The sequence below is a fragment of the Hypanus sabinus genome, chromosome 3, assembly GCF_030144855.1.
Source record: "Hypanus sabinus isolate sHypSab1 chromosome 3, sHypSab1.hap1, whole genome shotgun sequence".
Taxonomy (NCBI): Eukaryota; Metazoa; Chordata; class Chondrichthyes; order Myliobatiformes; family Dasyatidae; genus Hypanus; species Hypanus sabinus.
Window position 1 is genome coordinate 90,440,436 of NC_082708.1, and position 22,220 is coordinate 90,462,655.

Here is a 22,220-nt window from a genome sequence, read left to right on the forward strand (position 1 = left end):
ATTTGCACTTCTCCTGTAGCCAAAGAGGATTCAAAGATCATAGTTAATGCTCCAGCGATCTCTTCTCTCAATTCCCACAACAACCTGGGGTGTATCATATCCGGCCCTGGGGAATTGTCAATCTTGATGTTTTTAAGAAGATCCAGCACTTCTTCTTCCTTAATCTCCACATTGTCCAACACACAGGACTGCTCTATTTCGACTTCACCCTGATCAAGATCCTTTTCACTTGTGAATACTGAAGCAAAGTATTCATTTAGGACCTCCCCAACCTCCTCCACCTCCTGGCACACGTTGCCCTCTTTATCCGTTAGCGGTCCCACCTTCGTTCTTGTCACCCTCCTGTTCTTCGCATACGCATACTTCCCCTTCCCCCTCCTGACTGTGACCCATTTCTCTGTCCTCCGTGACCCTGGAGTGACAAGCTGCCTGTAACTCCTCTCCATCGCCTCCTCACTCTCCCTGACCAGACAAAGGTCATCGAGCTGCAGCTCCAGTTCCCTAACACGGTCCCTTAGGAGCAGCATCTCCATGCACCGGGTGCAGATGTGACCATCTGGGATGCCGGGAATCTCAGGACCTCCCACATCTGACACCGACCACAGAAAACTGGCCTCACACACATACTACGTCGTTTTGCAACCAACAACTGCCTCGCCTCGTCCCGTTCCCGCCGAAGCCAGTTGAACCAAAGCCCTTTCACTCTGCTGCCTGCTGGATATGGCTGCCTTCTTTTTAAGCTGTTCGTGCTCAGCTGGCTGATGACACACGCCTGCGCAGTCTGGCCTCTCTCTTCCCCTGAAAACTCGAAATGTATTCCCGCTGGAAATCCTTAGGTGTTTTCCTGCTGCCTTCTTGTTCCAAATCCAAATTGTCCCAATCCACTCTTTCTAAATCCTTTCACATCTCCTCAAAGTTAGCCTTTCTCCAATCTAAAATCTCACCCCTGGGTCCGGTCCTATTCTTCTCCATAATTATATTGAAAATAATTGCATTTGTGATCACTGGACCCAAAGTGCTCCCCAACATACAGACAGACAGACATACTTTATTGATCCCAAGAAAAATTGGGTTTCATTACAGTCACACCAACCAAGAATAGTGTAGATATATAGCAATATAAAACCATAGATAATTAAATAATAGTAAGTAAATTATTCAAAGTGGGAATAAGTCCAGGACCAGCCTATTGGCTCAGGGTGTCTGACACTCCAAGGGAGGAGTTGTAAAGTTTGATGGCCACAGGCAGGAATGACTTCCCATGATGCTCAGTGTTGCATCTCAATGGAATGAGTCTCTGGCTGAATGTACTCCTGTGCCTATCCAGTACATTATGGATTGGATGGTAGACATTTTCGTCCGTCACCTGACCTAACTCATTCACTAATAAGAAATCCAACACTGCCCCTTCTCTAGTTGGTACCTCTATGTATTGCTGCAAAAAACTATCCTGCACTTATTTTACAAACTCCAAACCATCCAGCCCTTTTACAGAATGGGCTTCCTAGTCTATGTGTGGAAAATTAAAATCTCCCACAATCACAACTTTGTGCTTACTACAAATCAGATTCAGATTCAGTTTATTGTCATTTAGAAACCACAAATGCAATGCAGTTAAAAAATGAGACAATGTTCCTCCAGAATGATATCATCAAAGCACATGACAAAATAGACTACACCAGAAAATCCACATAACGTTTGGCAATCCCCAATCCATAGTCCGGAGAGGCTGCTAAGTATTAATATTGCACTACCATCTTCGTGCATTCCCCGGAAAGGAGCTCCAAATCCACCAGACAAACAAGATCAAAAACTAAAGCTACAAGACCTGCACAAAACCACATAGTTACAACAGTGCAAACAATGTCATAATTTGATTAAAAAACAGACCATGGACATGGTAAAAATAGTCCAAAGATGTTAAAAGACTATAAGTTCGAAAGAAACCACCACACAATTTCCACAAGTCCTCAGGGACTTGTCATCCCACGCCGGCGGCAGAAGGGAATACCCCCGCTATGGACTTCCATGGCGCCGCCCGACTCAGCCTCTCAGCCACAGCACACAGTGAAAGCGACCTGACCACAGCAGACTCCAAGTCCGTAAAGCCTCCGATCCTCCGACCATCCCCACCGGCACAGCTTCTTCGAGCACCACTCTCTGCCAAGCATATTAATACACCCCTGCCAACGGCCTTTGGCAACGCGACCCCGAGGACTGGGGGCCTGTTCTTCTAAGTAAAGACCCCAACTTCACAGCAGCAGCAGCAGCAATAGAAAGGGCCTTCCTGGAGATTTCCAGATGTTCCTCTGTGCTCCGTGCTATCTCCTTACAAATTTACTCCTCCAATTCTCACTCCCCATTAGGTGGTCTATAATACACCCCTATAAGTGTTACTACACTTTTCCCATTCCTCAATTCCACCCAAATAGTCTCCCTAGACGAGCTCTCTAATCTATCCTGCCAAAGCACTGCTGTAATATTTTCTCGGACAAGCAATGCAACACCTCCCCCTCTTGCCCCTCCGATTCTATCACACTTGCAGCAATGAAATCCAGGAATATTTAGTTGCCAATCACACCCCACCTGCAACCATGTTTCATTAATAGCTACAATATCCTATTTCCAGGTATCAATGCATGCCTTAAGTTCATCCACCTTTCTTACAATGCTCCTAGCATTAAAATAGATGCATTTATGACATTTTCCACCTCTTACTCTCTGTTTATCCCTAACGGTGCAAACAACTTTATTATCTTTTTCTTCCTTATCCCCTACATCTTCGGTCTGAGCACTCCCCTTCTCTATCACCTGCCTATCCTCCCTCACACACTGTCTACTAGCTTTCTCTATTTGTGAATTAACCCCCTCTCTCCTAGTCTCTTCAAATTGATTCCTAGCCCCCAACCATTCTAGTCAAGACTGCAGAAAAAGAGAATGTCATGGAAGGATTGTCTACTGAGTCTATGTGGGTGGAAGTTAGAAACAGGAAGGGATCAATAAATCTACTGGGTGTTTTTTTCTAGAAACTCAATGGTAACAGGGACATCATGGAGCAGATAGGGAGACAGATTCTGGAAAGGTGTAATAATAACAGGGTTCATGGTGACAGATTTTAATTTCCCAAATATTGATTGGCATCTCTATAGAGCAAGGGGTTTAGAAAGGATGGAGTTTGTTAGGTGTGTTCAGGAAGGGTTCCTGACAAAATATGTAGATACGCCTACAAGAGGAGAAGCTGTACTTGATGTGGTATTGTGAAATGAACCTGGTCAGGTGACAGGTCTCTCAGTGGGAGAGCATTTTGGAGATAGTGATCACAATTCAATTTCCTTTACCATAGCATCGGAGAGGGATAGGAACAGACAAGTTAAGAAAGTGTTTAATCGGAGTAAGTTGAAATGTGAAGTTATCAGGCAGGAACTTGGAAGCATAAATTGGAAACAGATGTTTGCAGGGAAATGTACTGCAGAAATGTAGCAAATGTTCGGGGGATATTTGTGTGGTGTTCTGCATAGGTATGTTCCGATGAGGTGGTTCCGAAAGGACGGTAGGGTACAGGAACCGTGGTGTACAAAGGCTGATGAAAATCTAGTCAAGATAAGAAAATCTTAAGAAAGGTTCAAAAAAACTAGGTAATGATAGAGATCTAGAAGATTATAAGGCTAGCAGGAAGGAGCTTAAGAATGAAATCAGGAGATCCAGAAAGGACCATAAGAAGGCCTTGGTGAGCAGAATTAAAGAAAACCGTAAGGGAGTAGAGATAGGGAGTAGAGATAGTTATACACCAGTGAGTCTTACTTCAGTGGTTGGTAAGTTGATGGAGAAGGCCCTGAGAGGAAGGATTTATGAACATTTGGAGAAGCATAATATGATTAGGAATATTCAGCATGGCTTTGTCAAAGGCAGTTCATGCCTTACGAGCCTGATTGAATTTTTTGAGGATGTGACTAAACAAATTGATGCAAGTAGAGCAGTAGGTGTAGTGTATATGGATTTCAGCAAGGCATTTGATAAGGTACATCATGCAAGGCTTATTCAGAGAGTAAGGAGGCATGGGATCCAAGGGAACATTGCTTAGTGGATCCAGAATTTGCTTGCCCACAGAAGGCAAAGAGTGTTTGTAGATGGGTCATATTCTGCATGGAAGTCAGTGACCAGTGGTGTGCCTCAGGGATCTGTTCTGTGACCTCTTCTCTTCGTGACTTTTATAAATGACCTGGATGAGGAAGTGGAGGGATGGGGTTAGTAGATTTGCTGATGACAGAAAGGTTGTGGGTGTTGTGGATAGTATGGAGGACTGTCAGAGGTTATAGTGGGACATTGATAGGATGCAAAACTTGTCTGAGAAGTGGCAGATGGAGAAAAACCCAGGTAAGTGTGAGGTGGTTCATTCTGGTGGGTCAAGTATGATGGCAGAATATAGTATTAATGGTAAGACTCTTGGCAGTGTGGAGGATCAGAAGTATCTTGGGGTCCTAGTCTATAGGAAACTCAAAGTTGTTGCGCAGGCTGACTCTAGGATTAAGAAGGCATACAGTATATTGGCCTTCACCAACTGTAGGCTTGAGTTTAAGAGCCAAGAGGTAATGTTACAGCTATATAGGACCCTGGTCAGATCCCACTTGGAGTACTGTGCTCTGTCCTGGTCACCTCACTACAGGAAGGATGTGGAAACCACAATAAGTGTGCAGAGGACATTTACAAGGATGTTGCCTGGATTGAGGAGCATGCCTTACGAGAATAGGTTGAGTGAACTTGGCCTGTTCTCCTTGGAGCGATAGAGGATGAGAGGTGATCTGATAGAGATATATAAAATGATGAGGTTCATTGATCATGTGGATAGTCAGAGGCTTTTTCCCAGGACTGAAATGGCTACCACAAGAGGGCACAGTTTTAAGATGCTTGGAAGTAAGTACAGACGAGATGTCCGGGGTAAGTTTTTTGTGCAGAGTGGTGAGTGCGTAGAATGGGTTGCCGGCGATGGTGATGGAAGCGGATACGTTAGGGTCTTTTAAGAGACCCCTGGATAGGAATATGGAGGAATATGAAAAATTGAGGGCTACGGGTATCCCTGGTTAACTTCTAAAGTAAGTACGTGTTCGGCACAGCATTGTAGGCTGAAGGGCCTGTATTGTGCTGTAAGTTTTCTATGTTTCTATGATTATTTGTCTAATTCCTGGAATATCTTTCTGAAATAGCTTATTCAACAGATAAAGCAGTTGTCAAATATGGTCTGAATTTACTGTGTCAATTTACATATATAAAATAACATGTGAACTCTGAGATATTTATTGGAGTAGCACATTCTTCATTGCGTGAATCTTTATTTTGGTAGGATATAAACAATATTGCATTTACCATACCTAACCATTTTATTTTCTTGAAACAAATCACAGTTTGTGCTTTAGCACATTTGTTAGAACACATTTTCAGCAATTATTGTAAGACCATAAGGTCTAGGAACAGAATTTAGCTATTCAGTCCATTGAGACTGCTCTGCCATTCCATCATGGCTGATCCCGGATCCCACACAACCCCATACAGCTGCCTTCTCACTATATCCTTTGATGCCCTGGCCGATCAGGAAGCGATCAACTTCCGCCTTAAATATACCTATGGACTTGGTCTCCACTGCGGTCTGTTGCAGAGCATTCCACAGATTCAGCACTCTCTAGCTAAAAGAGTTCCTCCTTAACTCTGTTCTAAAAAGACCCCCTCAATTTTGAGGCTGTGCCCTCTAGTTCTGGATAATGCCACCATATGCAACATCCTCTCCACATCCACCCTATCTAGCCCTTTCAGCATTCGGTAGGTTTTAATGAGATCCCCCGCATTCTTCTAAAGTTCATTGACTACAGTCCCAAAGTTGCTCCTCATATGTTAATTCCTGGGCCTGCCTGTTTGGGGCTGAGTACAAAATAATATACCACCTCTTTCATTAGTACAAAATGTCATTCGTCGCACTTTGGAAGTAATCTGGCATGGAAGAAGTAGCAAATGGCAGGTTATTGAACTGAAAAGAATTGTACTCTTCCTCTACTTTTTATTAGTTGTTTATCAGAACTAGCTTTAAAAAAATTAAACAGCAGTTTAGGTTCTGAAAATAAACTGTAAATTTGGCAAAATATCAAGTAGATAACATTTAAGAACTTAATGATCATATTCAGTTTATAAATAGTTAATGACTGGTTATCATCTACTCTTATACAACTGCATTTATCATTGAAACTGCCAGTAAAGCCATTGATTAACTTTGTAAGTAATGTTCTTAAGACTGCCTTTTCTCTTTCTCTTGCAGCATCGTTTGCTTGAATTACATTGATCTTGAATCTCATGCTAGCCCTGAATTCTGGATATGGTGTTGCACAAAATCTTGGATGCTTCTTTGTTGTGTTGTCTTGCAGTTTAAAAACTACATCACCAAGAAATGTCCATTCCAACTCTCATTTTCTAACTTATTACTATTGAGGCTGATTGCCTTTGTCATGCTTGAAAAGGATGCTTCACATTTTAGGGAGTCTTCTTTCTTCCCCTTGACCTACAAATTCTCCAACTGGTAATTATTTATCTTTTCATGCCAGTGTCTGAGATGACACTGGTCAGTGTTAACTTCCATGTTTCCTGTAGCTCCTGCTAGCTACTCTTGAGAACATTGCTTAGTGATTCCAGTGGACATTCTTACCTTCTTAGTAATATGAATTTAAAGTAAATGCTGCAAATACCGTTCTCCATTTGTACACGCTTACTGACAATACATCCTTCCAATATTCATCATGCTTTTACTTCCTTTATAGCTTGCATTAGATGTAATGTAGGCCTTTGAATTAGTTCATCCACTGCCAGCATTACGCTTATGTCCACAATGATCTTATTCAAGCTGTGTAAGTGGGAAGGGTAGAGGTAAGTGGACTGATGTTGCACACCTGCTGATATAGAGGGAGTGGCATACAATGGAGAGTAATTGGAAGAGCAGACCGAGGAATAGTGAAGGGAGCTATCCTTTTGAAATGCTGAAAGAGAAGAGCAGGATTGTGGAACTAGCAAAAAAATTGCAAAGGATGATCCAATAAATGTGGGGCTAGTGGAGTAGAAGGAAAGGACCAAAGGAACTCTTACTTCTCTGTCTGGGTGGATAAGGGTTGTGCACAGTGATGTGGGAAATAGAAGAGATGTCAAGGGTTCTGTCAACTATAGTCATAGAGCAACACAGTGTGTTTACAGACCCTTTGGCTCAACTAATCTATGCTAAACACAGCAACCTCTCTGCTAGTCCCAGTTGACTGTGCTCAGCCCATAATGCTCCAAACCCTTACCCTTTACATACTTATCCAAATTCCTCTTAAATGTTGCAATTCTATTTGCCTCATCCATTTCCTCCATGGAAAGAAATATCTCTTTCAGACCTTGCCCACGCCTTATCTTGTACCTGTGCCCTCTGGGTCTGGACTCCCTGACCATGACCTTCTAGCTTATTCATGCCTCTCATGATTTTATACACTTCTTTGAAGCCACCTCTCATTTTCCTGTGCTCCAAGGAGTTCAGCAAACATGAGGAAATCTGCAGATGCTGGAAATTCAAACAGCACACACAAAATGCAGGTGGAACACAGCAGGCCAGGCAGCATCTATAAGGAGAAGCACTGTCGACGTTTCGGGCCGAGACCCTTCGTCAGGAAGAAACGTTGACAGTGCTTCTCCTTATAGATGCTGCCTGGCCTGTTGTGTTCCACCAGCATTTTGTGTGTGTTGAGTCAAGATTCAGTGTGGCCAACACCTCCCTATAACTCAGGTTCTCTAGTCCAGGCAGCATCTTCATAAATCTCTTCAGCTTGACCATGTTTTTCCCATAACAAAATGGACACACTGACTCATGTAACTGAAATGTAATGCTCCTGCTGCTAAACTCAGTGTCCTGACTGATTAAGGCTGGAATACCTAACCATTCACCTTTCTACTTCCTCATGTATATATTCCAAAACCTCCTTGCTTATTACCTTCATTTATTTGGCACCCATGATATTCCACTTATTAAACACTGAGGAGAAATAAACATTAAAAATCTCAGCCATCTTCTGTGGCTCCACATATAGACAGCCCTGATAGTTTTAAGAGGACCTGGTCTTTCCCATAGCCACCATTTTACTATACCATAACTGCAGAACCTCTTGGGATTATCTTTAAACCTGCCTGGCAAACCTATCATATACTCAAACTATATGCCAAGGTCCTTTTTTCCCTCAGTGCTCTCTTGGGGCATACCATCTGTTGTGTAGACCTCTCAAATTGCCTCACCTCTTATTATTGTAATGTTAAAATAGTACAAGGCACTTGTGAGGCCAAATTTGGAGCATTGTGTACAGTTCTGGTCACCAAATTATAGGAAAGATGTCAACAAAATAGAGAGTACAGTGGAGATTTACTAAAATGTTACCTGGGTTTCAACAACTCAGTTACAGAGAAAGGTTGAACAAGTTAGGTCTTTATTCTTTGGAGCATAGAAGGTTGAGTGGGGACTTGATAGAGGTATTTAAAATTATGAGGGGGATAGATAGAGTTGACGTGGATAGGCTTTTACCATTGAGAGTAGGGGAGATTCAAACAAGAGGACATGATTTGAGAGTTGGGGCCGTTTAAGGGTAACACAAGGGGGAGCTTCTTTACTCAGAGAGTGGTAGCTGTGTGGAACGAGTTTCCAGTAGAAATGGTAAAGGCAGGTTCGATATTGTCATTTAAAAAAAATTGGATAGGTATATGGACAGGAAAGGAATGGAGGGTTATGGGCTGAGTGCAGGTCGGTGGGACTAGATGAGACTAAGCGCTCGGCACGGACTAGAAGGGCCGAGATGGCCTGTTTCTGTGCTGTAATTGTTATATGGTTATTAGGTTTAAGTTCCTTATGCCACTTTTCTGCTCATCTTACTAGCTGATCAACATCTTCATTTAGCCCAAGACAATCAATTTTGTGTCATCTGCAAGCTTACTGATCATAGTTTCTGCATTTATGTCCAAATGATTGATGCATAAACATAAACTGTAAGGTTCCCAGCACTGATCTTTGAGATGCACGATTGCTCATGGGCTTACAAAATAACTCCCAGCATCAGCTTCTGTTTGCTGTTAACAAACCATTTTATGAAACAAATTGACAATTTGTCTCAGATCCCATGGGTTCTAATATTTTTCTCTTTTTGTCGACATCTTATTCACTTCTGTGGTTTTATATTGATCATTTTGTAAATGAACATATGAAATATTACCAACTTGGTTCATGGACATTACTGTCTGATAAGAATAAATTCTTTCTTCAGTCCATACACAACACTGTCAGTCAATGTCCTCCCCTGGAAATTTCCAATTAATTGAAGGTTTTTGAGTGCCATAAGTACTGTCCTTATTTTTGGAACAGTTCTTTTGTCCCTAAAATGTCAGTATTTTCCAGTGATTTGAGATTGTAATGCAATTACAACATTTTACAAATGTTTTCTAACATTATTTACTTGCTAGCTCTATAGTATCAGTGTCAGGTTTTCCTAAACAGGCTTAGGTTTTGAAGTTGCACACAGTGGCAGAGTAATGTGTAGTTAATGTTAAGAAGCATTTCAAGCATGATTTAAGGTAAAATATTAGGACATCAGAAATTCCTCTCAAAGATTAACAATGTAATTAGAAGAAGACATGATTTTAGACAGAAGTGGTTAGATGCATTCATATCTCTGGTATCTTCCATCAGGTAATATTTTGCTGATAACACCAGTAATAAGTTAAATACATAAGATCTATCCTTTTGAAACTGAAAACTGCTGTGGCTAAGCAGTAAATAACATGCTCTAAACCATTTAATTGTATAAACAATCCAATGAATACTAGAGAGACCTGCCAGATTCTTCAGAACAAACCATTGAAAAAGCAAGCATACCACCCAGAAACATTGGGAAAGCCTTCATTATGCCAGAAAACATGATTGCTGGGGAAGACTTCAGGTAAAACGAAAATGTAGGGGTTTAAGATGCCCTCCACAGCACCTTGTTGGCCAATGTAGAATCGCTGGAGAACGAGATAGAAGACCTGAGAACGAGATTGTCTTATCAGAACTCTTTGAAATTGTTTCATTTATTTAATATTTCTCCCTATTTTACATAGGTACATTATACCTATTTTACTATAGTATTTCCAAACTCATCGTCCAATTCTATGCCAGTTGGATCCATTTCTCTTGGAAACAATGACACTCGCATGGGTCTCAGCTATGCCTGGCTGTTTGTCGGCTATGTGAAACAGTCACTGTTGCAAACCTACACTGCTATCATTCTCCTACTTTTCCTTCGCTACATCGACTACTGCATTGGTGCTGCTTCGTCGATTTCATCAACTGTACCTCTAACTTCCACCCTGCCCTCAAATTTACCTGGTCTGTTTCCAACACCTCCCTCCTCTTTCTCAATTGCTTTGTCGCTTTTGCTGGAGACAGCTTATCTGCTCTTGTCCATTATAGACACACTGAATCTCATAGCTACCTGTACTATACCTCTTCCCACACTGTTTACTTGTAAAGATGCCATCCCATCTCTCAATTCCTGTCTGCACCACATCTGCTCTCAGGATGAGGCTTTTCATTCCAGAACTAAAGAAATGTCCTCCTCCTTCAAAGAAAGGGGCTTCTCTTTCTCCACCATCAATGCAGCCCTCAGTTGCATCTCTTCCATTTCACCCACATCTGCCCTCACTCCATCCTCCCACTACACCACCGGGGATTGGGTTCCTCTTGTTCTCACCTACCACCCTACCAGCCTCTGTGTCTAGCACATAATTCTCCATAACATCCGCCATCTCCAATGGGATCCCACCACCAAGCACAACTTTCCCTCCCCACCCACTTTCTGCTTTCCGCAGGAATCACTCCCTACATGACTCCCTTGTCTATTCATCTCTCCCCACTGATCTCCCTCCTGGCAATCATCCTTGCAAGAGGAACAAGTGCTACACCTGCACCTGCACCCCCTCTCTCACTACCATTTAGGGCCCAGAACAGTTTTTCCACGTGAGGCGGCACTTCACCTGTGAGTCTGTGGGGTCATCTACTGTATCCAGTGCTCCCAGTGTATCAGTGAAACCTGATGTACATTGAGAAACCACTTCACTTTACTTTCTCCCTATCAAATTTCAAGTTGAACTCAAAACATAATATGATCACTGCCTCCAAGGTTTCTTTTACCTTGAGCTCCTTAATCACCTGCGGTTCATAACATTGTGTGTGTGTTGCTTAGATTTCCAGCATCTGCAGATTTTCTGTCATTTAACAAAGAAATTACTAATCTTTCTTCTGTTTCACAACTTCTCTCTGACATTTTATCCTGTGTAACTTGAATAGCTCTTATATGTTTCCTTTTAATCGTCTACCAAGAGAATACATTACCACTTCTCTTTATGTTGCTGAATATTTACTCTTTCTCATTTATTCTCACCTTCTCTTTCCATAAAATTCTTCAGTATGTAGTTTACTGCTGATATTTACTTTGTGAAGGCTTCTCAAATTCCCCCAATGTCTTTGTTCATCCATCATATCTCATTGTTCTTTCTTATTTTCAAAGAGTATATTTTTCCTCCACTCAGTTAAATCTTTTTCATCACAAAACTCTCTTGATGTTGCACATTGATAGAATGAATCAAGTTGGATGAGGCAGGTCTTGAGGAGTTTGCAACCTGCATAACTTTGTTGGACAGCATATTACTGAACATACAAGGGGACATGTTGTTCCGGATCTGGTCAATGAGACTGGTAAAATTAACAATCTTGTAGTTAGGCATCCTCTTGGAAAATTGATCACAGTATAATTGAATTTCTCATACCAATTAAGAACACAATAATTTGATCTAAAAAAAAGTGTATAATGACTAAGCAAGGGAGACTACAATGGAATGAGGGGGGAGTTAACTGGCAAAGACTGGGAACAGGGGCTATTGTTATGATACGGCAACAATGAATATGGAATTGAGATTGTTTTTTTATAAACAAACAAAATATTTATTTAAAACCCAGCTCAACGACAAATGAAAAGTAAACAAGCGACTAACCTAACCGGAAGTTAACTGCTATACGGCAACTCGAGCAGTTCTTAAAGCGATAAATGCAAAAGTCCAAATGATTTACACAGTCAATTAGGAGAGACTTTCCTGAAGTAATGAATTCCTCGACAACGTGACATTACTGCTGATCCCAGCCAAAATATGCCTTGCCCGAAGGATTTACAAAGAAGGAAATAAAACAACTTAAAGGCACTGACCTTCTCCTTGGCGAAAAACCCTGCTCCAATCCTTTCTGCTCTTAAAGCAGGGACTCGGATACAGGTTACTAATTCCTTGAACAAAGATTAAATAAGGTCGATCCTGTATTACCGCCAATGACACCAACTTTACTCGACCCTTCAGGTTTTTCGCACTTCAATAAATCTTCACTCTCCAACTGGACTGCAAAGGTAGGAATCAAAACAGGCAGCGTTGTGGCGAACTCTGCTGGCAATAACCTTTGAGACTTAAGATAGAAAGTAAAACTCCACTTAAAAAACAAAACTGTGTCATGAGACGAATATGCAGCATAATGGAGTCACTGATGAATTAAACCACGAACTGACCTGCGTCACAAGGTTTCCCCTTTTATACCTTTTGAAACAGGCCATCACATGACTTCTCACTGGTGGGAAAATTACATCACTCCACCATCACAAGACCATTACATCATGCTCAGCAGAGACTCAATTACATCATGGTCATGTGACAGTCACAAGATACCCATGGGGTATGTAAAGCTACATGCTGCGACAGTTGAGAAACAGTGGAAGGCTTTCAAGGAAACTTTTCACAGTGGAAAACAAAAGTAAAAACAAGGACAGAAAGGGTGGGGGGGCTATATTTGTGTAACCAAGGAAATAAAGAAGGCATCAAACTAAAAGGTCATGCATACATTATATTCACCAAGAGTAACAGTGAGTTTGAACAGATTTCAAAATTATTAACGAAGCACTGAGCAGGGAATAAAAAAAGGAAGATACATTAGGAAAGTAAACTAGCACATAATATAAAAACAGATGGTAGAAACTTATAATTATACAAATATGAAAAGGGTGGCTAAGTGAACTTAGATCCCTCAGAAGATAAGAAGGGAGAATTAATATAGGGTCATGCAGAAATAGCAAGGAGCTGAATGACTATCTTGTGTCAATTGTCATGATGGGGGGGGGAAATGTCTAAAATGCTAATCAGAGAAGTACTGGATATGATACGGGCGATGACCTTGATACAACCTCTACAAGTAGAAATTCATTTCAGTGGAACTCCTTGAATCTAAATTATTTCTAAAAAATTCTTTAAAATAATAGAAAAGGCATGACCACTATTGCATTGTCCGGAGTACTTCCAGAAAAGAATTCCAAAATTCCCAGTTCTATCCTGTGCAGTTTGGGACTGGTTTAAACTAATATGGCAGGAGAACGGGAACCAGTATGATAAAGCTGAGGATAAGCCAGTAGGTTTACAAGTAGATGATGGGTGTAACATGAATGTAAGGAAGGACAAGCCAATTATTGGGTACAAATGCAGACAGAGCAAAGAGTTAAATTGTTCTACAGAGGCAAAATTCAAAAGATCGAAGAATGCAGGCCTGAAGGTGCTGTATTTAAATATGCAAAACTTTCGGAATAAGTTGCACAATCTTGTAACGCAATTAGAAATTGGTTGGTATGACATTGTGGGCATCACTGAGTCGTGGCTGAAAGAAGATCATAGTTGGAGCTTAACATCAAAAGATATACTTTATATCGAAAGGACAGGCAGGAAGGCATAGGTGGTGATGTGATTCAGTTGGTAAGAGATGGAATTACATCTTTAAAAAGAGGTGACATAGGGTCAAAGAATGCTGAATCTTTGTGGGTGGAGTTAAGAAATTGCAAGGGTAAAAAAAACACATTCTGGGTATCATATATAGGCCTCTAAATAGTAGCCAAGATGTGGGGTTGAGATTGCAAAGAGGGCTGGAAAAGGCATGTACTAAGGATAATGACACAATTGTAATGGGGACTTCAATATGCAAGGGGATTGGGAAAATCAGGCTGGTGTCAGATTGCAATAGGTGGAATTTGTTGAATCCCTATGAGATGTTTTTTAGAGCAGCTTGTGCTTGAGCCTACTTTGAGAAAGGCTATCTTAGATTAGGTGTTGAGTAATAAACCAGGTCTTATTAGGGAGCTTAATGTAAAGGAACCCCTTAGGAGGCAGTGATCATAATATGATTGAATTCATACTGCAATCTGAGAGGGAGAAGCACCAGTCACATGTATCAGTATCGCAATAGAATACAGAGTCATGAGAGAAGTGCTTACCCAGTTGGACTGGAGGGGAATATTGGCAGGGAAGACAGCAGAGCAGAGGTTGCTGAAGTTTCTGGGAATAGTTCACAAGACATTGGATAGATATGAACTACAAAGGAAGTTGCTCTTCAATGGCAGGGGTAGACAACAGTGGCTGACAAGAGAAGTTAAGGACTGTATAAAAGCCAAGGTAAGGGCATATAAGGTAGCAAAAGTGAATGGGAAATTGGATGATTGGGAAGTTTTAAAAATCCAACAAAAGACAACTAAAGAGCTAAAAGATGAAATATGAGGGCAGAATAGCAAATAATATAAAGCAGGATACCAAAAGTCTTTTTTTTTCAATTATAAAAAGAGTGAAAGGGAGGTGAGAGTTGATATTGGACCACTGGAAAATGATGCTGGTGAGGTAGTAATGGGGGACAAAGAAATGGCAGATGAACTGAATGGGTACTTTACATCAGTCTTCACTGTGGAAGACACGAGCAGTGTGCCAGAGGTCTGACAGTGTCAGGGAGCAGGAGTGAGTGCCATTGATATTACAAAGGAAAAGTGTTAGGCAAACACTTAAGTCTTAAGGTGGATAAGTCACCTGGATCAGATGGACTAAACCCCAGAGACCTGAGGGAGTTTGCTGAAGAGATAGTGGATGCATTAGTCATGATCTTTCAAGAGTCACTTGATTCTGGCATGGTACCAGAGGACTGGAAGATTGCAAAAGTCACTATGCTCTTTAAGAAGAGAGGAAGGCAAAAGAAAATAAATTATAGGCCAGTTAGCCTAACCTCAGTGCTTGGGAATGTGTTGGAGTCTATTGTTAAGGATGAGGTTTCGGGGTGCTTGGAGACTAATGATAAAATACGTCAAAGTCAACATGGTTTCTGTAAAAGGAAACCTTTCTTGATAAATCTGTGAGAGTATTTTAAGGAAGTAGCAAGCAGGGTGGACAAAGGAGAGGCATTGGGTGTCATTTACTTGGATTTTCAGAAGACATTTGATAAGGCACCAGAAATGAGGCTGCTTAACAAAATAAAATCCTACGCCATTACAGGGAAGATATTGGCTTGGATAGAGGAATGGCTGACTGGTAAGAGGCAGCGAGTGGGAACAAAAGGAGTCTTTCCTGGTTGGCTGTCAGTGACGAGTCGTGTTCCTCAGAGATCAGTATTGGAACTGCTACTTTTCACATTGTTTATCAATGATTTGGATAGTGGAATTGATGGCTTTGTGGCAAAGTTTGCAGATGATAGAAAGGTAGGTAATGTTGAGGGAGCAATGTGATTGCAGCAGGACTTAGACAAATTGGAAGAATGGGCAAAAAAGTGGAATACAGTGTGGGGAAATATGTAATAAAGTATTTTGGTAAAAGGAACAGTTTTGTGGACTATTATCTAAATGGGGGAAGTTTCAAACATCAGTGGTGCAGATGGACTTAGGAATCCTCATGCAAGACCTCCAGAAGGTTAATTTACAGGTTGAGTCTGTGGTAAAGAATGCAAATGTGATGTTGGCTTTTATTTCAAGGGGAATAGAATACAAAATAAAGGAGATAATGCTGATCCTTTTGTCAACAGCTATATGTCCCATATCTCAGAAAGGATGAGTTGCCATTAGAGGGAGTCCAGAGGAGGCTCACGAGGATAATTCCAGAAATGTGAGGGGTAACATATGAGGAACATTTTGCAGCTTTGGGACTGTACTCACTGGAATTTAGAAGAATGTAGAGGGATCTCATTGAAACCTGCCGAATGTTGAATGGACTAGGTAGGGTGGATGTGGAGAGCGTGTTTCCTATGGTGGAGTTATGCAGAACTAGAGGGCACAGCCTCAAAATTGAGGGGTGACCTTTTAGAACAGAGATAAGAAGAGATTTTTTTAAGCCAGAGAGTAGTGAATCTGTAGAATGCTCTGCCAAAGACAGCGGTGGAGACTTAAGACAGAAATTGATAATTTCCTGATCAGTCAGAGCATCAAAAGATATGGCGAGAAGGCAAGTGTATGGGGGGACGGGGGTGAATGGGATCTGGGATTAGCCATTATTTAACACCAGAGCAGTCTCGATGGGCTGAATGGCCAAATTCTGCTCCCATGTCTTGTGGTCTTATGGTCTAAGCAAAAGCAATCCAGCCCATCAAATCATCCTTTCATTTCACTTTATGTATTTGAAATTATTTTCCTTTTTTATCTTTTTTTTGCCCTTTTCAGGTGCAGCTTGCCAGGTCAATACTATGTACCATAAAAAAGAATCAGCCCTTTAGCCACATATTCAGACTCTCAACTTCTCTCTCTATTGATTGCCTTTGGGTTCCTGTTTCTGTAATTTCAGGCCAAACTCCAATTTAGACTTCAAAAGAACTGCGTTACTGATTTCCCTTATGTTTTTGTACAGATATGGACTATAATAACTAGATTTTCCTTCTTCCTTCCAGTGTTTCTGTTTCCTTGAGCATTGCCTCACACTAGTGCTTGTTAGACAATAGTTTGTGAGTGTTTACACAAATTTCACCACATTACTTATTGAATTTCCAATTGGTATCATATCTTTCAGCAACTCACCACTTGAACTCCCACTTGTATTTGGATCTTTGTTGAAAAGCATGAATGTCTGTGGTTCTCTTCTTGATCCCATGCAATCTCTGCTTCCTGACAGCCTGTGACTGTAGACTAGATAGAACCAGCTACAAATTCTCTTTCCTTTATTTTCAGGTTGATTCTAATTCAGAGGATCACAAAATAGGAGCAAGAATAGGGCACCCGGCTTATCAGGCTTGCTCCACTTTTTAAAATGCTCAGGATTTACTGCAGCTCCTCCAGGTTTAAATCTCCTTTAAGCTGTCATTTCCCTGATCTTTCAAAAATGTATTACCTCTGCTTTGAAAACTCAAATGAAGTAGCATCCAGAATCCTCTGGTTGGAGAATTCCAGTAATTGTGACAAGGAATTACATAGAAACATAGAAAACCTACAGCACAATACAGGCCCTTCGGCCCACAAAGTTGTGCTGAATTAAGTGCCTAAGTTTGAAATGACTATCCATAATCTCCTTTTTCAAGATTCTGCCACATGTGGAAACATTTTGGCTTCTAATCAACACACACAATGCTGGAGGAACTCAGCAGGCCAGGCAGCATCTATGGAAAAGAGTAAACAGTCGACATTTTGGGCCAAGATCCTTTATCAGGACTGAAAAGGAAGGGGAGAATTCAGAGTTCCAATCAGCTTAGGATCTTATATATTTCCATGTTCTTTTCTCACTCTTCTAAACTTAAAAGAATACAGATCATACAGTATCAGTACGACAACATAGAAACAGGACTTTCAGCACATCTAGTCCATACCAAACTGTTATTCTGCCTAGTCCCAGCAGCCATCCATACTCCTCCCATCCATGCATTTACCCAAACTTCGCTTAACTTTTGCAATTAAACCAGCATTCACCACTTCTCACTGGAAGCTTGATCCCCAATTGCATCATACTTTGAGTGAAGAAGTTCTCTCTTAGGCTCCCCTGAAATATGCTATTGTTCATCCTTAATCTATCATCTTGAGAACTAATATACGAAACCTGTAAAATTATGAAAAGCATAGATAGGGTAGATTGAGAGTGCCTGTCAAAAACTAGAGTACACAACTTTAAAGTGCGAGGCATGAAGTTTGAAGGAGGTCTGAGGAGTAAGTATTTCAAGCAAAAAGTGGTTGGTATCTGGAATAAGCTTCTAGAGGAGGTGGTAGAGGCAGGAACAGTAACAACATTCAAGAGGTTTTTGGACAGAATGAACAGGGCATAGAAGGATATAGAATTAAGGCAGGTACATGGAATGGTTATAGTTAGGCATATAGTGAGTGCAATAGTAAAAGGCCCTCATTCTGTGTTGTACCAAGAATGAGCCAAGTGAATTTCTTCTGGACTGCTGCCTACGCTAACATATCCATGTGATATGCGCACACCTTGTTTAAAGTGAACACAAAGCTCGACCTCTTGTCCTTTGAAGTAGTTTAATATTCCGAAGTTACAAGACTTAACAGTAGTGACCAGGTTGTTTTTTAAAACAAACCTAAGATGGCTACCATCCTGTTGAAGAGCAGTGAGGAATGGAGAGATAAAAATAAAACAGCGCAGCACATGCAGAAACAGTCAAGTTAGAAAAGAACAGCTCAGCACATGTTCTTTAGAAGGGAAGGCATAATCAAGATTTAAAAAAAGACAGTAAATGGAAGAATTCATGGGTTCACAAAGAGTGAGTACCAGGTGATAATAATCATAAGCAAAAATGGCTTGTTTGCTTGATTGTTCAACAGGTAACTGGCTTTTGTACACCGAGCTAATTGAACAGTATTTTGAAGCAAATGAAATAGCCAATGAGAAACCAGAACCAATTTTGCTTAGTGCATTGGGTTTAAAGGCATACAGTTTGCTCCAAAGTTCAACTGTTTCAACCAAACCAGCAGAAATGAGCTTTGCTGATATTGTGAATGTAATGCAGGAACGTTCAGATCCAAAGCCATTATTGAAGACACCCAAAGCCAGGGAGTCTGCACCCACCTGGACAAGCCGGCGAGCACTATGAGGGTCATGTTTTTTGACTTCTCCAGTGTGTTCAACACCATCCGCCCTGCTCTGCTGGGTGAGAAGCTGACAGTGATGCAGGTGGATGCTTCCCTGGTGTCATGGATTATTGATTACCTGACTAGCAGACCACAGTACGTGCGCTTGCAACACTGTGTGTCAGACAGAGTGGTCAGCAGCACTGGAGCTCCACAGGGGACTGTCCTGTCTCCCTTTCTCTTCATCATCTACACCTCAGACTTCAACTACTGCACAGAGTCTTGCCATCTTCAGAAGTTTTCTGATGACTCTGCCATAGTTGGATGCATCAGCAAGGGAGTTATACTTCAGGGAGCGCGAAGCGCAGAAACAAGTATCACTGTGATGATTGTACACTCTAGTATCAATTGTTTGGTGACAATAAAGTAAAGTAAGTAAAATAAAGTAAGTATGTTAATGAGGCAGTTACTTGTGAAATATGGCTTGGTTTTAAACTGGTAGAGAGTTCAATGAGCTTCAGGAAAGCTGCAAGCATTCAGTCTTTGTGAGTATAAAGAACCAGAATCTGCTCTGCATGCTTTAAGCCTGAGTGGGACAATTTAAATTTTACTAAGCTATGGACCTGTATTACATTGTGTTATAGTTGTATTATATAGAATACTGTGTATATAGTTGAGATGCATTCTCTGTTGAGTTGGAGTAGAGTAATATTGTAAATATGCTGTTGATAAAGCATTTGTGTTTGTTTAAATAATTTATTATGTTCTTTTGTAAAAATAAGTGAATTGCACACATCATGACACTATCATGTTATATATGCACACCTCATTTTAAGTAAACATGAAGTTAGACTCAGATTTTGGACTCCCTTATCATCCTTTGAATTAGTTTAATGTTTTGAAGTTACTAAACATGACAGGACTGAGCAAAAATAATGCAGTACCCACAATCAATTTGCAAATGATCTCCTGTGAAATTATGAAAGTTAAGGGGCAAAAGTTTAGGGGTAACACGGGGGGGGGGGGGGAGGGACTTCTTTACTCAGAGAGTGGTAGGTGTGTGGGAATGAGCTTCCAGTAGAAGTGGTAGAGGCATGATCGATATTGTCATTTAAAGTAAAATTGGATAGGTATATGGACAGGAAAAGAATGGAGGGTTATGGACTGAGTGCAGGTCGGTGGGAGTAGGTGAGAGTAAGCTTACAGCATGGATTAGAAGGGCCAAGATGACCTGTTTCTGGGCTGTAATTGTTATATGGTTATATGTTATATGGAAAGTCCAGGAGCTCAAGTTTATTTGCTCAAGCTCAAGCTCAAGAAATTCAACCATACATGAATTCCCACGAATCCAGGAAAGCAAAACACCATTTACTCCGAGCCCAGGGTTCAAAACACAGTCCTAACGGTCATACACAGCACAAGGCACACATAGCACAGATAGAATAGCAAGTAAACATACGACCATGCAAAAAAAGCCCCTGATTGACATGTCTTGTAAATTGATGCTACATGGGTTTTATTGGCAAGAATAAACAGTTCTCAGCAGTCTGCAGATGAATATAAACACGCACGCAACCTAGTTTGTCTTCTTCTGAGTGAATACTCGATGGCAGCACCGATGGATGAGGCCAGCCCCCAACCCAGTATGGATACTGCATTACCCCAACTCTGGCATCCCCTTTAATGGACTAGACACCGCATGGACAACCCAGCACGGACACCGCAATACCCCAGCATGGACACCACATTACCCCCATCTTCAGCATCTACTTTATTGGACTGGACACTGCATGGACAACCCAGCATGGACACCACATTACCCCCATCTTCAGCATCTACTTTATTGGACTGGACACTGTATGGACAACCCAGCATGGACACCACATTACCCCCATCTTCAGCATCTACTTTATTGGACTGGACACTGCATGGACAACCCAGCATGGACACCACATTACCCCCATCTTCAGCATCTACTTTATTGGACTGGACACTGCATGGACAACCCAGCATGGACACCACATTACCCCCATCTTCAGCATCTACTTTATTGGACTGGACATTGCATGGACAACCCAGCATGGACGCCGCATTACCCCCATCTCTGGCATCTCTTTTATTGGACTGGACACCGCATGGACAAACCAGCATGGACACCACATTACCCCCATCTTCAGCATCTGCTTTATTGGACTGGACAGCGCATGGACAAACCAGCATGGACACTGCATGAACCCCATTTCCGGCATCTCCTTTAATGGACTAGACAGCGCATGGACAAATCAGCATGGACGTCACATTAACCCCATTTCCGGCATCTCCTTTAATGGACTAGACACCGCATGGACAAACCAGCATGGACGCCACATTACCCCCATCTCCGGCATCTCCTTTATTGGACTGCTGCAACAGACAAGCCCTCAGATTAAAGCCTGGTCTTCGCTGCAACCGAAGCCATGCAGGTCTCCGCCGTCTGTTTTACCAATGAAAAAGGGAAATGGATTTGCAGTATTATACATTACCAATGTCCATCAGGGTCTAGCAATCAGAAGAGAAATATCCAAGATAGTAACTCACTGTTAGGATATTTGTGCACCGACTCCAATGTCTTTCTGTAACAGGACGTAACATGGTCCACAAACCAACCATTCTACCAGCTTTTAAGGAGTTGCAACATGAAAAATTGTGTATGTCATTTGGGCTATTTGGAAACATAGATTTACTTTTATATATTTTCTGTGTTGTCTTACAAGCAGCAAATTCTGATAAGGATATGATTATTGATGGCTTTTATGTTGCTTAACTACTGTTTTAAGATGGTTGGCTTTTGTGGTGATATCAAATTTTCAATATTAAAATAGATTGTTTTTGGAACAAATTTGGAATGCCCTGCAGAATTTTTTGCAGCTAAAAGAAGTTTGAAGCCTTGGGACTACATCAGCCTGGAAGAAACATTCTCAAGGCAGTGTTGGTCATGGACTTGCTTGCCATTGTTCTAACTTAAAATGGAGGCTGCAAAGCAAAGTTAAACTCTGTGATTTCCTAAAGTACTGTGAGTACTTGTGAATACTCGTCTGAGAAATGTATATTAATGGAGTTTTGCATAACTTTGTTTTTAACTCTAGGTGAACCTGGTTCCTCCTGCTCCCAATGATGACTTGTCCACCTTGAGTGAGCTGACAGATAGAAGTCTTCTCTATGAAATTCAGAAGCGGTTCAGCAATAATCAAATATATGTAAGTTTTTAAGGAAGTTTTAAGGAAGGTGCAGATGGCTTCCACAAATATCCTTTCCACAAAGGATCCCAAAGTG

General features: G+C 41.3%; 1 protein-coding gene across 1 annotated transcript in view; it reads left to right on the plus strand.

Moving 5' to 3' along the window:
- The window catches only part of myo16 (myosin XVI), a 502,924-nt gene that overhangs the window by 195,697 nt on the left and 285,007 nt on the right, over nucleotides 1-22,220 (plus strand). The window contains exon 10 of the mRNA XM_059963452.1: nucleotides 22,034-22,144. Coding sequence (XP_059819435.1) covers nucleotides 22,034-22,144 — 111 coding nt within the window. The remainder of the gene's footprint in view (nucleotides 1-22,033; nucleotides 22,145-22,220) is intronic.